Genomic DNA, 15857 nt, shown 5'->3' with positions numbered 1-15857 from the left:
TTCCGCGGGAAAACCAGCCCAGGGACCGCGCCGTGGCCCAGCCCAGGCCCCTGGGCGCTGGTGCCACGGAGCCTCTATCTGCTTGGAACCCTCTGGAATCCACCCCCACCACCACCCCCCGCCCTCATGGGGTTGCTGAACTGGGCCTGATGGGGGGCAACGCGGGTGAACCTCGTGGTTGTTACGAGAAGGAAAAACGAAGACGCTGAAGAAAGTGGAATCTGCTTGCTCCATTTTTGCCAAAAAAAAAAAAAAAAAAAGACCAGGGAGAAGGGTGGGAGTGGCGAGCACGCGCCCCCTCCCCTGCTCGCCTGGGTGACTTCCCTGGCTGGCAGCTGGAACCCCCTTCCCGGGGCGTGGGCCCTGGGGGCTGAGAGGCCCTGCCCCCAACCCGCCCCCTGTGCTGCCTCCCGGGGAGGGGTCCCCCCACCCTCTCCCCTTGAGAATGCAAAAGACATTTCTAGCGAGATCCCCCTTCCCCAGGTAAAGCCTACCTCACGCAAACGCTCATGTCTGTGATTGGAAAAATCACGCCTGATACCAAAGATTTCCCCCGAGGACTTGTGCTGGAAGCCAGAGTACCCTCGCTTCGGACAGGGCAGCTGGGGGGCCCCTGCTCCGGGACCCCCTCCAGGCGCCAGCCCCCCCCACCAGAAGGAGAGAGAGAGAGGAAAGAGAGAGGAGAAAGGATAGTGAGCTCGATGAGTGCCTTTTTCTTGAACCAAAGATGTGTGTGGAGCGGCCGCTTGTCCTTATCGACTCACTACTCCCCCAGCTTTCTAAGCACCCCGATCTGAGGGATGCTTCTGGAAACTTGAGGTGTCGGGGCAGAATCTGAAAGGTTAAAAGCGTCCCCCGTTCCCAATCAGCAAGAAAGCTCTCCTTCCAGATGCGCGCACACACACACTCACACACACACACACACACACACACACACACACACACACACGCCGCCCCGCCCTCTCCATCCCCAGCGCAGTGCTGCCTGGCTCCTGGCAGGGTGACACGTTCACGGTCCCGCAGGCCCAGGGCACTTTCAGGGCCTACGAAAACGTTTCAGTTTTTGTGAAAGAGAAGGGAGAGGAGACGAGCTCTTAGGGCAAAGGAAAACGGCTTACTGCCCAACATTCCTATATCAGTCTTGACCGCCTTGCCGGGTAGAGGATCATTTAAAAAAAAATTTTTTTTTGAAGGAGGAAGGGGCCCACGAAGTAGAGCCCTGGGCCCCTGCCCTCCCCCTCGGAGAAAATTGAATCTCAGGGTCCCGCCCACGGGCCAGAGCCCTGGCTGGCGGGGGACCGGGGGACCGGGCTTCCGGCGTGCCCCAAGCCCTCCCCAGGCCCTCCAGACCCGAGGGCTAAAGGCCAGGGCCGCGCGAGGCCTGCTGGGAAGTTTGGCTGGTGTCATTCTGGTGCTGGGACTCTGTGGCCAGGTGGGGTCCCAGCCCTGAGCCAGACCAGAGGCGCTCCTGGGGCCCCGTGGTTTTTGTTTAAGCACCCAACACGCGCGCGCACACACACACACACACACACACACACCAGCTCCAGGAGCTTCCTGTCCCTGAGCTCATCCAGATCTCACCCCAAACTCTTCTCCCTGCCCCCTGGGCCCCCAGTGCCCCACCTGGCCGCCACCTGCTGGCCCCCGGTACCCCGCGCCCCGCTGGCTGTCACAAACCAAAAAAAACCACCGTCCACCAGGGGGGAAAAATGCCTCCAGCACAATTCCTTCGAGCCTTTGACAATTTTCTCTGAAATACCTCAAAATATTTAATGTATAGTTTATGTGATAAAAAAAAAAAAAAGAAAATTTCCTTAGCTAGTTTTTGGAATATGTGACTTGAAGCTTTATACCGTTAAATTATAATTTTGCAGACGATGGCATGTCGTTTCTTTGGCGGGTTCAGCGGGAGCCATGTTGAGTGTCCCGGCAAGAGAGCCGGGTGGCAGGAGGCGGAAGGCGGAGGGAGCGTGAGCGCGCGAGAGTGGCGGCGAGCGAGAGATTTATTTAAACGAGTCCTTTAGGAAAGAGAGGGAGAGAGAAAGAGGTATGCCTTTCTGTTCTCTGGCGTGTTCCGTTTCTCGTTTTTCGAGTCATGTCTTATAAGAGTATTTATTATTCTCCGTGTTCTGTGTTCAAATGTAATTTAAGAAGAAAAAAAAAAAGGAGGAAAAATGAAAAAAAAAAAGAGGAAATGGAATTTGATTTGATGCATGGCTAATGTACTCTTTCTCGAAGTTGATGTAATAAGTGAGCGGGGTGGGGTGGGGAGGGGGCCGCCAGGCGGTGGCCCGGGGAGTCCATGTGGCATCTTTGTGTTCCATGCCGAGTCGGTGCTGTTTGGTGGTTCTTTGCGCTGCCCCTGTTTCCCCGCCCCCCGCCCCCCATTTCTAGGGAACTGGGTCCAGGCAGCCCGAGGTAGAAGGCAGGAGGCCGGCGGTGAGCCCCCGGGGCCCAGCGTCTCCTCCGCCCTCGGGCACCTAGATGCCCCCTGCCCATCTCGTTCTTGAACACACGTGCGTGTCCTCACTTCCTCGGGCCCCTCCCTAGGTCGGTTTTACTTTAGCATGAATTCCCAAGTGTCTTGTTCAGAGGAGAGAGACAATCAATCAGCCAATTTGAGTCTTGTCGTCCCAGGTGGTGGGGGGCTGGGGTGTGCCCTCCTGAGGCCCCAGGGGCCACCAGCACAGCCCCACGCCCCACCCAGAGGCCCTCAGCCTCCTCGGTCTCCTGCCTTTCTGTCTGGCCTGGGTGGTGGTGGGGTGCACATCTATGGGGAACTCCCTGCCAGCCTACTTTGGAGACCTAGAGAGGGGCCCCAGAAATCATGAAATGGGGCTCTGTGAACCCCCGACTTTTGTCAGCGGGCCAGGTCTCGAAACCACACACTGCCCCCCCAGAGGCCCCTGGAGCTGGAGAAGTGGAAAGTCTGGCTTGGGACTCCTTGTGCTTCCTTTCCTTGGAGGCCCAAAGGATGCAGTGATTGGCCTCAGGTGGGGAAGGGGAGGGCCCTGAGCGGTCAAACTGGGTCCCTGACATCCAGGAGGACAGACAGCCCTGGTGTGGGAGCTGGGCCTGGGGTGAGGGCTCAACCAATGTGAAATGAAGGCAAGGGTCGTGGGTCCTCTGAGACCTTCCCTCCTGCCCCAGCGCCAGCCGGGACTTGCGCCCATTTTGCCCTCTCCTGCCCAATGTGGTTTGGCCAAATCCAGCCAATTAGAAGCCTGGGAACACCTCCATGTGGCCCCATCAGAGACCCCCAAGTGCCGGTCTTTGGGGGGATAATGTCAGCTGGGGATGAGGGGTTGGGGTGGGTGCAGGAGGCTGCACAGCTCTGAGTATTTAGGGGAGACCAGAATCTAGGGCTGCTTCCCGGGAGACACGAATCCGGTCATCCAAAGGCCCCCCTTCCCCACCCAATGCTAGAGGGAATGAGACACCCTCTCGGCCCCCACCCTCAGGCGAAAGGCTTAAAACTTTAAAAAGTAAAAGATCATCATCATTGTTAACCATTGCTGTGTTGGGTTTGTTGTTTTGTTTTTCTTCAATAAATTATTTTCTGGTCACTCACCTGGGCGTGTGTGTTGGCCAAATGGGGGTGGGCACGGAGGGGGGAAGAAGGGGGTTGCCCACTACAAAGATGGGGAGGGAGGAAGGAGACAGAGAGAAAAATGGGCCCCCCTTGCCCCACCCCACCCCTCTCTACTCTGAACTCCGCACTCTTCCTCTCTACCCACGTGGTTAAGAACTGCAGAGGAAAGCTCAGTGCCTTTGAGTCAAACAAGACCCAAGATGCAGATCTTGCCAGGACCTGCGTCTGAGACAGACTAGCCAGTTACATTCTGGGGTCTAAGGTGTACAATGGTTTCTTTGAGGGGAAGAAGTCAGGACGGCCTGATGGGACAGGAGACTGCAGCTTACAAAATTCCCTGAGAGGGGCCAGCAGGCAGGCAGTGGGGGAGTCAAAGCTGTTAAGCAGAATCGATTATAGCTACCTCAGACTGAAGTGGGTGGGGGGAGCTTTCCCTGCAATTTCCCCATCTGGCCACTAGAGTTCAGTACTTTTATCTTTAAAAAGCAGGGTTTCATGGAGCATCACAAAAAAAAATGGAGGAAAAGAGTGAGCCTGAAGAAGCCCTGGGGTTAGGCAGACACTGGTTTATTAGAAAAAGGAAAGGATGTGGAGTCCTTGTCTTCGGGGGAAGGTCTCCTCCTCGCTCACTGACTTTTCCTAGCCTGAGGTGATGACTGCTCTTCTGGAGGTGAGGGTGGCTGCTCCTTCTGCTCAGGTGGGAATTGGTCCTCAGTGGGTGCTAATGGCTGCCCCACAGGTGATGGCTGCCCATTCGTGGGTGATTCTTCCACTGGTGGAGACTCCACTGATGACGGCTGTGTCTTGTCCTCGGAGAGAGACTCCTTTTGCCAGTTGTGTACCCAGTAATTCCAGGATGTGGTCCAGGACCTCCAAAGTGATATCCTCTCCTCCTGGGACTCTGTTTCATTCTCCAGAGGGGAAGCAGGGCTCAGAGGCAATGATGTCTGGCTTACTTTGGGTGACCTCTTTGGAGAAGGTGGCCTCTGCTCAGGCTCCTCCTGCATTGCTGGCAAGCTCTCCTGGGAAGGCTCGAAGGGGAGGCTCGTAGCAGTGGGCGCCTTCTCAGGGTGACAGGATTGGTTTTCCAAATCCAAAGGGTTTTGCTCAGCCTCAGTCAAGGATACGCTTCCCGGGGGAGTGGGCTGGGGCGTGTCTCTGGAGTACACCTTGTTCAGGGGGTGGTGTCTCTTCCTCCCCAGGAACGACGACATCCTTCGGGAATGCCGGGATGGGACGTGGAGGGCCACGGGGACCTCTTCGTCAGATGTAGAGGCGTCAGCCAGCATTTCACTGGTGGCCCCCTGTGGCTTTCTCAGAATTGTGCCCTGAGTGATGAGGTTGGCGTAGCCTTCGCGGTGGGAGAAGGCGTAGCTGGAGCGCCGGGCGCGGGCCTCGCGCTGTAAGTGGGGCATGGGCTCCACGGTGACACCTTCCTCGCTTGAGACCTCCTCCTTCTGCAGAGCAAGGAGGAGAGAAGGGGTCATCAGGCTCCAGAACTCTGTTTGGGGGTCATTTGCCCCCCAGTGGGGGCCCTTCAGAGCCCTTGGCCACCATTAACCGGCCAGACTCTTCCCTACCCAGGCTAAGGCAACCTGAATCCTTCCCTGGGACTTACCTCCAGTCTAGCCAATCAGAGCTCCTCCCTGGGACTTAACTCCAGTCTAGCCAATCAGAGCTCCTCCCTGGGACTTAACTCCAGTCTAGCCAATCAGAGCTCCTCCCTGGGACTTAACTCCAGTCTAGCCAATCAGAGCTCCTCCCTGGGACTTAACTCCAGTCTAGCCAATCAGAGCTCCTCCCTGGGACTTAACTCCAGTCTAGCCAATCAGAGCTCCTCCCTGGGACTTAACTCCAGTCTAGCCAATCAGAGCTCCTCCCTGGGACTTAACTCCAGTCTAGCCAATCAGAGCTCCTCCCTGGGACTTAACTCCAGTCTAGCCAATCAGAGCTCCTCCCTGGGACTTACCTCCAGTCTAGCCAATCAGAGCTCCTCCCTGGGACTTAACTCCAGTCTAGCCAATCAGAGCTCCTCCCTGGGACTTAACTCCAGTCTAGCCAATCAGAGCTCCTCCCTGGGACTTAACTCCAGTCTAGCCAATCAGAGCTCCTCCCTGGGACTTAACTCCAGTCTAGCCAATCAGAGCTCCTCCCTGGGACTTAACTCCAGTCTAGCCAATCAGAGCTCCTCCCTGGGACTTAACTCCAGTCTAGCCAATCAGAGCTCCTCCCTGGGACTTAACTCCAGTCTAGCCAATCAGAGCTCCTCCCTGGGACTTACCTCCAGTCTAGCCAATCAGAGCTCCTCCCTGGGACTTAACTCCAGTCTAGCCAATCAGAGCTCCTCCCTGGGACTTACCTCCAGTCTAGCCAATCAGAGCTCCTCCCTGGGACTTAACTCCAGTCTAGCCAATCAGAGCTCCTCCCTGGGACTTAACTCCAGTCTAGCCAATCAGAGCTCCTCCCTGGGACTTAACTCCAGTCTAGCCAATCAGAGCTCCTCCCTGGGACTTAACTCCAGTCTAGCCAATCAGAGCTCCTCCCTGGGACTTAACTCCAGTCTAGCCAATCAGAGCTCCTCCCTGGGACTTAACTCCAGTCTAGCCAATCAGAGCTCCTCCCTGGGACTTAACTCCAGTCTAGCCAATCAGAGCTCTTCCCTGGGACTTAAGCCCTGACCAGCCAATCAGAGCTTCCATGAGACCTCGCCAGCTGTGTGTTCAGCCTCAAGCTGGAAACAAGCTGTGGGTTCATGGCCGTGTCCCAGGACTCTCACCGTCCCAGTCACTTCTGCAGGAACGCTGACCGTCCACATTTCCGTGGCATTTCAGAGCCACTTCTGTCGCCTCGGTCCCCGAGCGCGGGGCCGGCATTTGAACGCAGCCCAGCCTCTGGAGTGCTCCCAGGCACCTGTTTCCGTGCTGGGCCTCGAGAGTTGTCAGCCGGGCCCCTCCGAGGGGCCTGCGGATGGGGCCCCGGGAGCAGGCAGTGGGGACCCCTGCCCACGCCCTCACCTTGACCACCCGTTGCTTCTTGGTGAGCTGGCGGATGACTCGCAGGGCCAGGACGGGCAGAGTGTTGATGCTCACGTTCAGCAGGATCACCAGCAGGACGGAGGGCTCGGTCAGCACGTTGCGGTCGGCATCTGGGGACGGCGGCAGGGTCACGGCCGGAGCCTGCTCGGGGGGCCCCCTATTTCCAACGCCCCGCCTTCTCTCCCCTCGGGCACACCACTGGCTCGTCGGGCGGCCCTTTGTGGAACAGTCCAGAAAGGCACCCGTCTGCACCTCCAGATGCTGAACCCACAGGGACAGTGTCAGGAGCCCGGGGGGCCACCAACCTGCCCACCCACCAGCGGTCACAGCGTGGCCAGCGTCACGAGGGGGCCTCAGACTCCTGAGCCCCCCTGCCCCGTCCCCTGCCTGGGGCTTACACAGAAACGAGAAGGTTTTGGGGGAAGTTTGGAAGAGCCACCAACTCTGGGTGGCGCTGGTCATGCAGATGTAGAAGATGAGGCTGAAGGCGATGGACAGCACTGTCAGGATCGTCCAGTACTGGATGATCAGGATGACCTGGGGGGGGGCGGGGAGACACCCACAGTGGGGCTCCGGGGCCAGGACACCGAGCCCAAGCCATGGGAGGCAGGGAGGGCCCCGGAGCCCCTGTGGCCCGCTGGTGGGGGCGGGGCAGCCACCTACCTCCACGGTGACGGACAGCAGGCTGGACAAGGCCACGACGACAGCAAAGGACTGGTGGTCGCTGAAGCTGTGGGGCCCCGCCGTGTCGCGGCTGATCCACAGGCTCGCGAAGAAGTTGACGAGGGAGGTGGCCGTGCCGTGGACGATGGCTTGGAAGAAGACCCCGTAGTTGAAGAGCTCGTCCTTCTGCCCTGCCACGTAGAGCTCCGGCAGCTCCAGGCTCTTCTCCGCACTCACGTCCTGGGGTGGGGGGGGGGCCGAGGCGGAGAAAGGGGAGCCGCGGGGTCTCGGGAGAGGCCCCCACCTCGGGCCACGCTGGCCCCCACCTCCCCATCCGATATGGCAGCCCCTTGCCACGCGTGGCTGCTTAAATGCAAATGCACTGGAGATGCCAGGTTCTGCTCCGGCCATGGGTGGAGGCGGACGGGGTGGGCGTGGGGGCGCCTCTGGCCCCTGCGCTGGGCGGCACAGACGTGGGCGTGGGAGTGGGGCATGGGAAGGAGAGCCGTCTCTTTCACTCCCCTCCTCTCCCCTCCATGCAGGTGGGCAGTGGGCTGTGGGGCGAAGGGGGTGCCCGCAGAGGGGTGCTGGGCAGGACGGCTCTTGGCCCCTGGCGGTGACTGGTGGTCTCCCAGCCCCGCCCCCAGGGAGGAGGGGCGAGGCCTCGACATGCTCACCTGCTCAAAGAGCCCAATGTAGAGCACAGGGAGGGTGGCGTACAGCAGGTTGAACAGCGCCAGGAACCAGGCCTCATACAGGGGCTGGGGGCAAAGAGGGGGACGGTGAGCTCAGCCATCGGATGCCAGATGACTAGCAACAGAAACTCATCTTTACCTGAGATGCCCCCAAGCTAGCCGAGGATTCCCGGTGAGCTAGAAAGTCGCATTCTAATCAAGGCTGGGGCTAAGGGCAGGTTTGGGCCAAATGGGGGTTTGCTGTGGGCTGGAAGAGAAAGGGGGTAGAGAAAAAGCAAGGAGCTGTGCCTTTCAGGGCCTAACTCTTTCAGAGCAGAAACGTGCCGAGTTTGTGTTTTAATTGGGTGGCTTCAGTAGAGAGTCACGGGAGGGAAAATGAGTCGAGGGTGCTCCTTGGGTCATAGGGACAACTGGTTCAATGCCCTTCTTCTCTTTGTGTGTGTGTGTGTTTCCCTTTTTTTTTTTTTTTCTCAACTCATTTCTTGATCCATGATGGATCCAGGCCAATTAAAAATATATAAATATAAATATATGTGCATGTATGCATGTATTCCAACTCTGAAATCACTTTTGGTGCATGCTAAGATTGTACCACATGAGCAAAGGTGTGGATACCAAGAACAAGGTTTCTTGCAAATAACTAAATGGGAAAAACTAAAATAATTCTGGTGGTGCGGGACTGGAGTCAGATAACCTGAAGTTTCTACTGTGCATAAGGACAGACAGACGTGGCAGGGTCTGCACACGTGCATTAATATGCGCCCATTTCCTGGCTCTTTCTGCTCCAAGAGCTAGGACACCCCAGCAGCCACGAGCACACCCGGAGCCCAGCTCTTGGGTGTCTAATGCCCATTCTCCAATAAAAGAAACTGGGGCTGCCCAAAGAAGCAGCTGATTCCAGGGCCGGGGCAGGGAACGTACTGATGAGCCTGGAATCTCTTGTGGTGCAGGAGGTAAGGAGGTGTTCAGAGAACAGCAGGTGCAAGTCAGAAGAGCTGAAAGCAGGGACTGGGACAGATATTTGCACACTGACGCTCGCAGCACAATTATTCACAATTGCTGAAAGATGGAAGCAGCTCAAGTGTTCATCAGCCGTGGAGTGGATAGACAAAATGTGCGCTATCCATTAAGATGGAATATTATTCCACCGTAAAAAAGGAATGAAGTTCTGATACAGGTGACAGCACGGATAAATCTTGAAGACATTATGTTGAGTGAAAGAAGCCAGGCACAGAAGGGCAAAAATGGCATGAAGGAATCAGAATAAGCTAAACTCCATCGAGTCAGACTCCGGAGTACGGGCTGCCAGGGGCTGGGGTGCGGCTGAGGAACGGGGAGCTAAGTTTTGGGTTAGTCGGAGTTTCTATTGGGGTCGATGGGACAACTGCGGTGATGGTTGGTGGTGACAGGAGTGCAACATTCTGTATGTACTTAACAGCACTGAATCCCATGTGAACTTGCTTGAAAGGAGAGATTTCAGGTTGTATATATATTACAGGAGCACAAATTTTTAAAATTAAAATAAAAAAGACATAGGGGCTGCTTCAAGGGGATCCTGATGGCCAAATCTGAGATGATTTGAGCAACAAAATGTAGCCCATAGAATAAAATAAATGCCCATGAGTCCATATGGGTAGAAATCAATGACTGACTAAATAATAGCGTGAAGGGACAGCTCTTTCCAGAGAAGATCCGCAGTTAGCCAGGGAAGGCTAAGTGTTGTGCCACTTCTCACTCCGCTTTTGATCATCGTCCTTGGTTTATGCATGGTGTTAGCATTAGGGAAAGCTGGGTGAAGGGTGTTCGGGAGCTCTTGGTAACTTTTCTGTAAGTCTAAACTTATTTCAAAATTAGAAGTTAAAAAGTGAGCAGAAGTAGCTCAAGTGGTTGAGCGCCTGCTTCCCATGTACAAGGTCCTGAGTTCAACTCCCGGTACCTCCTAAAAATAAAGTAAAAAAAAAAAAGTCACAGTTTAAAATGCTGGGAGTAGGGGAGAAGAAATCACCAATGGATGCTCAAATCAGTCTGATGAGAATCAGGTTATCTGCTGAATCTCAGATTATTTCCCTGCCAAAGGGAAAGAGTCATTCTGAAGGGGCAAGCTGTAAATCTGCAGTGGAGGGCGCTGGCAGGCGCCGCCTTGGTCAGCGGTCAAGGTCAACGCCGCTGCGGAGGGACAGAGATGCTCGAGCTCCCCAAAGCACCAAGAGCCCAAGGAGACTCAACAATTAAATGCAACGTGGCATCCTGGCTGGACCCTGGGCCAGAAAAAGGGGCATTAACGGGACACCAGGCAAAACTGGATAAATGAAAAGAGAGAAAAAAAAGAGGAGGGTATCAAAGTTAATTGCCTGGTTTTGACTGTCGGGAAAGCAGGGTGGGGCTGGGGTTGGGGTGGACACGGGAGCTCTTTGAACTATTGTTACAACTTTTTAAATTCTGAAATTTCTCTGAAATGGAAAGTTAAAAGGCAGAAGGTTAAAATAAACAAGGGAGCAGATGTGGCCCAAGCAGCTGGACGCCTGCCTCCCACGTGAGAGGTCCCGGGTTCGGTTCCTGGTGCCTCCTAAAGCGACGCGCTGCAACGAGCCACACCGAGCCACACCGAGCTGCAACGAGCTGCGAGTGAATGTGGCTCAGGCAGCTGGGCACTCGCCTCCCTTGTGGGAGGTCCTGGGTTCAGTTCCCGGTGTCTCCTAAGGAAGATGAGCAGACACAACGAGCTGACAGACGAGAGAATCATCTCGGGCAGGGAGGAGGGGGCATTTAAGAAGTGCAAAATAAAATAACAAACAAGGAAACAGGTATTTGTTGAGGGTGACTGAAAGCGCCCTGTCACATGCCCGTGTGTTAGGGACCGAGAGCTCACGCCCTCTTAAAGCCGTCTGCTTCCAGGCGCTTTCCTCCCCCCCGGGGCAGGCAGCACCCGAGGCCTCTGCCGAGAGAGCACCCCCGTCTTCACCGTGACCCTGCTGAGTCTTAAGACGGGGACCCGGCCCACTGCCTTCAGCTCCTCCGGGATTTGATCTCCCGCTTCCCTCCAGTGTCCTCTAGCAGGACGTACCTCTGCATCCGCTCACGCCCACTCCTGAGCTCCGATTGGCCAGATATGCCTGAAAACGCTGGCTCTGGAGCCAGGCAGGAGCCATCCCCTTCTTTGCTCCGGACTCTATACCTCTGAGCGTGCATCCCCATAGAAGGCCGGCCATGCCCGGCCCGGCCGCGCTCCCCCGCGCCCTCCCCGCGGCCGGGCAGCGCACCTGGGCCGTGAAGCCGCTGTAGAAGGCGAACCAGATCTGCACCGACATGCAGGCCAGGGTCTTGTAGAAGAAGTAGCGCAGGAACTTGCAGACGCGCATGTAGGACCAGCGGCCGTGCACCAGCAGCAGGCGCCGCAGGAAGGCGAACTGCGCCAGCACGTAGTCGCTGTTCTGCACGGCCTGCATGCCCTCCTGGCCCGCCAGCCCCACGCCGATGTCCGCGCCTGCGGGGCAGGTGCAGCCCGTTGGCACCCACCCCCCCCCCCGCGCGGCCCCTGCTGCCCCCGGCCCCCCCGCCGCGCTCACTCTTGATCATGTTGACGTCGTTGGCGCCGTCCCCGATGGCCAGCGTCACGGCGCGCTGGTGCTTCTTGACGAGCGACACGATCAGAGCCTTCTGCTTGGGCGTCACTCGGCAGCAGATGACCGCCTGGCACCTGCAGGCCAGGTCCACGAAGGCCCGCTCCCACCGCGCCGCCGAGCTCTCGCGGGAGCTGCCCCGGGCCAGCCGCGTGCCCCTCACCTGGCCCTCCAGGGTGTGCCACGCGCGGGACAGCTGCTGCAGCAGGGGCCTGGGCCCCAGTGACTGGCCCGCCGACTGGCCGGGCTCCACCCAGGCGTCCTCGTCCATGCGCACGTGGCGGGCCAGGGCGGGTGGCTCCCCGCGCTGGGACAGCACCAGGTGGTCCTGGCCGGCGGGGTGGGATGGCTCAGCCTGCCTGCCCCCACCATTCGCGCTCCCCAAGCCTGCCCCACAGAGGCCCAGCCAGACCTCCTCCCACCTCTGGCCTCCTCCCAGCCTCCTCCTGGGCCTCCCGGCCTCCTCTTGGGCCTCACAGTCTCCTCTTGGCCTCCTCCCAGCCTCCTCCCAGGCCTCCCAGCCTCCCCCCAGGCCTCCCGGCCTCCTCTTGGCCTTCTCCCAGGCCTCCCAGCCTCAGGCCTCCACCCAGCCTCCTCCTGAGCCTCCCAGCCTCTGGCCTCCACCCAGCCTCCTCCCGGGCCTCCCCACCTCCTCTTGGCCTCCTCCCAGGTCTCCCAGACTCTAGCCTCCTCCCAGGCCTCCCAGCCTCCTCCCAGCCTCCTCTCGGGCCTCCCCACCTCTGGCCTCCACCTAGCCTCCTCCTGGGCCTGGGCCTCCCCACCTCCTCTTGGCCTCCTCCCAGGCCTCCCTGCCTCTGGCTTCCATCCAGCTTCCTCTCAGGCCTCGTGGCCTCCTCTTGGCCTCCTCCCGGGTCTCCCAGACTCCAGCTCCTCCCTGTCTCCTCCCGGGCCTCCCTGCCTCTGGCCTCCACCCAGCCTCCTCCTGGGCCCCCCGGCCTCCTTTTGGCCTCCTCCCGGGCCTCCCCGCCTCTGGCCTCCACCCAGCCTCCTCTCGGGCCTCCCAGATGCCCGACCCGACCCCTCACCCCAGCTGAGCCCGACTTCTTGGTGAGGGCCCCGAGGCCCCCCAGCCTCGGCTTTCCTTCCAGCCGCCCCCGGGTGCCCCTGCGCCCGCCCCGTGTCCACACTGACCAGGAAGTCCCCGTTGATGACCATGGCCATCTTGATCTGCGGCAGGACCCTGGACGGCAGGCGGCCCTTCCGGTCCGTCAGGTTGTTGTTGGTCTCCCAGTAGGTCTCCAGCATCCGGCTGCGGGGCCGGGCAGGCGTCAGCTGCCCCGAGGGCGCTGGCCTCGCCCCTGCCCCCGTGCCCCGGTCTCCCCCTCTGCCACGGGGCGGGGAGAGAGAGCGCTCCGAGGCAGACTCTGGCCAGGCAGAGGCCAAGAGCACGCTGTGGACCCTGGGGACCGGGCCGGGATGGTGGGGCCCCAGCCCCCTGCCCCCCGCCCGCCCCGCTCACACGATCTCCTTCTCCTCCAGAATGAGCATGTCCTCCGACAGCAGCTGGCAGGCAAAGCCAATGTTGACCGCCGTCTCTGCAAAGCAGCCCTGCTCAGCCCCGGGCCCCCCACCGTGAGCACCCCCCCACACCGCCTCAGGCCACACCCACCCGCCCCCAACCCTCCTGTGCGCCCAGGCCCAGCCAATGACGCAGCACGCCCCGCCCCCCCCGGCCTCGGCCATTGGTTGAGAGACGGGCACGAGGCCCTGGCTGGCCAATGAGAGACCGCCCTGGGACTTTGGTTGCAACTCGAGGCAAACCCGGGACCCTTTTCCCCAGCTGGGTCTGGGGTTGGTCCAGGGGACCCTCAGGGAGGTCTCCGACATCCAGAGCTGCTGCTCATCCAGCACCGTGGGCCCAGGGCCCATGATTCCCACAAAAATCAGCAGCAAAAAAGGGAGTAGAATCCAGCCTGGATTACCAACCCGGCCGTAAAAGAGCATTTTTATTCGGTAATTTTGCTGTGGCCCTGCAGGTACCCTCCACCTGCCCCCAAGATGCCCCAGGGTGGGGTGCCTAGCATCTGCAGAAGGGGATTGCGCTGTGGTGGATGATGATAAGGCTTGGGGGACACAGGGTCTGGGGTTCCAAGCCCCGCTTTGCCCCTAACTTGCAGGGCGGCCTCCTTCGGGTGGTCTGTGTTTCCTGAGGCCCCCTCTGCCCCGTCATCTCACAGGGGAAGGGTGACGTTCCCACCCGGCGCCCAGCATCACACCCACAGAGAGGTTCACATGGAGAGCCGCGGCTGTGACTGCCATCTGTCCTGTTTCTCTGCCACCGAGGACAATGCTTAAGCCACTCAAAACGGCGCCGGTGGGCGGTGGGAGCCCAGGCCGGCTGTCCGAGCACCCTCCCATGCCTCCTCCTTCTCCCCGTGTCCCGAGCCTCCCCAGGACCCACCTTGCTTGTCTCCCGTCAGCACCCACACTTTGATGTTCCCCTTCTTGAGGCACTTGATGGTGTCAGGGACCCCGTCCTGGAGTCTGTCCTCAATGGCTGTGGCTCCCAGGAGCTGGCGGGGAGGGGGAGCGGGTTGCAGTGGGGGTCGGGGGAGAGGCTGAGCTGGGACCGGCCACCCTGCTGGCAGGGGGGGCCCCATGTGGCCACCCACTTTGAGGTTCTGCTCCATCTCCTCGTACACCTGGTGCAGGGCCTGCGCGCGGTTCTGCAGCAGGATGCTGGCCTCGTGGTGCCGCTGGCTCCACTGCTCGAACGTGGCTTCGTCCACCTCCTTGTAGGCCAGGCACAGCGTCCGCAGGGTCTGCTCGGCGAAGGCCTGAGGCCCGGCCGGGGGCGTCACCAGCTGCCTCCGCCAGCCCCCTGCCCCAGGGCTTCTCCCTTCGTGGGTCAGCTCCAACCTGCAATTCCCTCTCCCCTGCGCTCCCCACCCCGGGACGGGCCCAACAAGGGAGGAGGTGGGGTGGGGGCTGGCCCGGAGCACCCAGGAGGCAGGTCCCTGGACAGCAGGAGCTGCAGACAGGCCGTGGCGCTGCCTCAGTTTACCTATCCGTCCCCTGGGGGTGGTTGATCCAAGCCAGCTGGCCGCACTCTCAGGTTGACTTTGGACCATTATTCTGACCTTGCCCTCCCCAGGGATAGAGGACAGACGCCTGGCTGCCCCTGGTAGGTGCTCTCTGCTGGCAAAGCCCTCAGGGACCCCAGGCTGGGGTCAGGCTCGGTGACAGAGTCAGAGGGGAGGGGCTGGGGTCTGGGAGAGTGTAGGAGGTGATACTGACCCCCTATCCAGGCAAAGGGGACAGGGCAGGGAAGGCTCCCTGGAGGTGGAGGCAGTTGAGAGAGTCTTGAGAACCAAAAGATCTTGAAAGGACTAATAGGGGAAGGCACTCCAAGCCCGTGCAAAGGCCCTGAGGCATCACTTTGAGCCTGGTACAAATTGCAAGCTGGAAACTGGGGACCTGGTTGGGTAGCAGGTGAGAGTGGGGCTGTTCGTGTGTAAAGGAGAAAGAGAGTCCCTATCCCCTGGCAGGCATGGCTTGGAGCTCAGCCCCTCCCGGCCCCTGGGCGGTGGGCGGACACTTTTGGGCAGTGCACAGCCTGCCCAACCTCGCCTGGCTGCTCAGGGTTTCAGTCTGAAGCTGTTTGCCCCCCGTCCGGCCCAGAGACTCACGGCCAAGGCCTCCTCCGTGGCCATCTCCACGGCGCCTTTCTCGCGCAGGCGCTCGAATATGACGGTGTCCGCGCCCTTGGTGTAGAGGCAGATGGAGCCCTCGGGGGTGCGGACTGCAGGGCAGAGGCCTGGCTGCCCACAGAGCTCCTCTCTCCACCCCCAGCTGCCCCCCGCCCCCGGAAGAGGTGGGGCGGGGGCCACAGGGCCCGGGCCGGGGGGCTCACCCAGCACAGACATGCGCTTGCGCACGCTGTTGAAGTCCATCATGGCCAGCACCTGGTAGACCCGCTCCTGCCCCAGCTCCACCACCGTGATGGTGTCCTGGGTGCGAGCCAGGAACACGTAGCCGAAGTTGCGGGCGGCTGTGACCAGCGCCTCCTCGTCTGGGGATGCCGCCTCGTACAGCAGCTGGTCTGGGGGCCGGGAGGGAGCGGTGCCTTTGCCATCCGCCGGACCCTCCTGGGCTCACCTCTTGGGAACCCCCCACCCATCTGAGGTGGGTCCCATTTACACCCCCACAGCATAGACGCAGAAACGGGTCGAGCCACAAAGCCCAATCTCCAAGCTGAATAGGAGGTGGGTGCTGGGGCCCAGGTCTCTGT

At 59.7% G+C, this 15857-nt stretch overlaps 1 protein-coding gene across 1 annotated transcript in view; it reads right to left on the bottom strand.

Annotated features, from left to right (window-relative positions):
• Positions 1–4143: 4143 nt before the first annotated feature.
• ATP8B3 (ATPase phospholipid transporting 8B3) overlaps positions 4144–15857 on the bottom strand; it is a 29532-nt gene continuing 17818 nt past the window's right edge. Inside the window, exons 16-28 of the mRNA XM_058282157.2 lie at positions 15480–15668; positions 15256–15368; positions 14239–14403; positions 14028–14139; positions 13086–13161; positions 12758–12875; positions 11552–11933; positions 11246–11469; positions 7968–8051; positions 7291–7530; positions 7026–7164; positions 6607–6737; positions 4144–5049 (exon numbers count right to left, since the gene is read on the bottom strand). Of these exons, the coding sequence (XP_058138140.1) occupies positions 4219–5049; positions 6607–6737; positions 7026–7164; positions 7291–7530; positions 7968–8051; positions 11246–11469; positions 11552–11933; positions 12758–12875; positions 13086–13161; positions 14028–14139; positions 14239–14403; positions 15256–15368; positions 15480–15668 (2804 nt within the window). The 3' untranslated portion in view covers positions 4144–4218. The remainder of the gene's footprint in view (positions 5050–6606; positions 6738–7025; positions 7165–7290; positions 7531–7967; positions 8052–11245; positions 11470–11551; positions 11934–12757; positions 12876–13085; positions 13162–14027; positions 14140–14238; positions 14404–15255; positions 15369–15479; positions 15669–15857) is intronic.

Source organism: Dasypus novemcinctus, chromosome 19 (assembly GCF_030445035.2).
Source record: "Dasypus novemcinctus isolate mDasNov1 chromosome 19, mDasNov1.1.hap2, whole genome shotgun sequence".
Lineage (NCBI taxonomy): Eukaryota > Metazoa > Chordata > Mammalia > Cingulata > Dasypodidae > Dasypus > Dasypus novemcinctus.
This window is presented reverse-complemented; position numbering and strand designations above follow the sequence as displayed.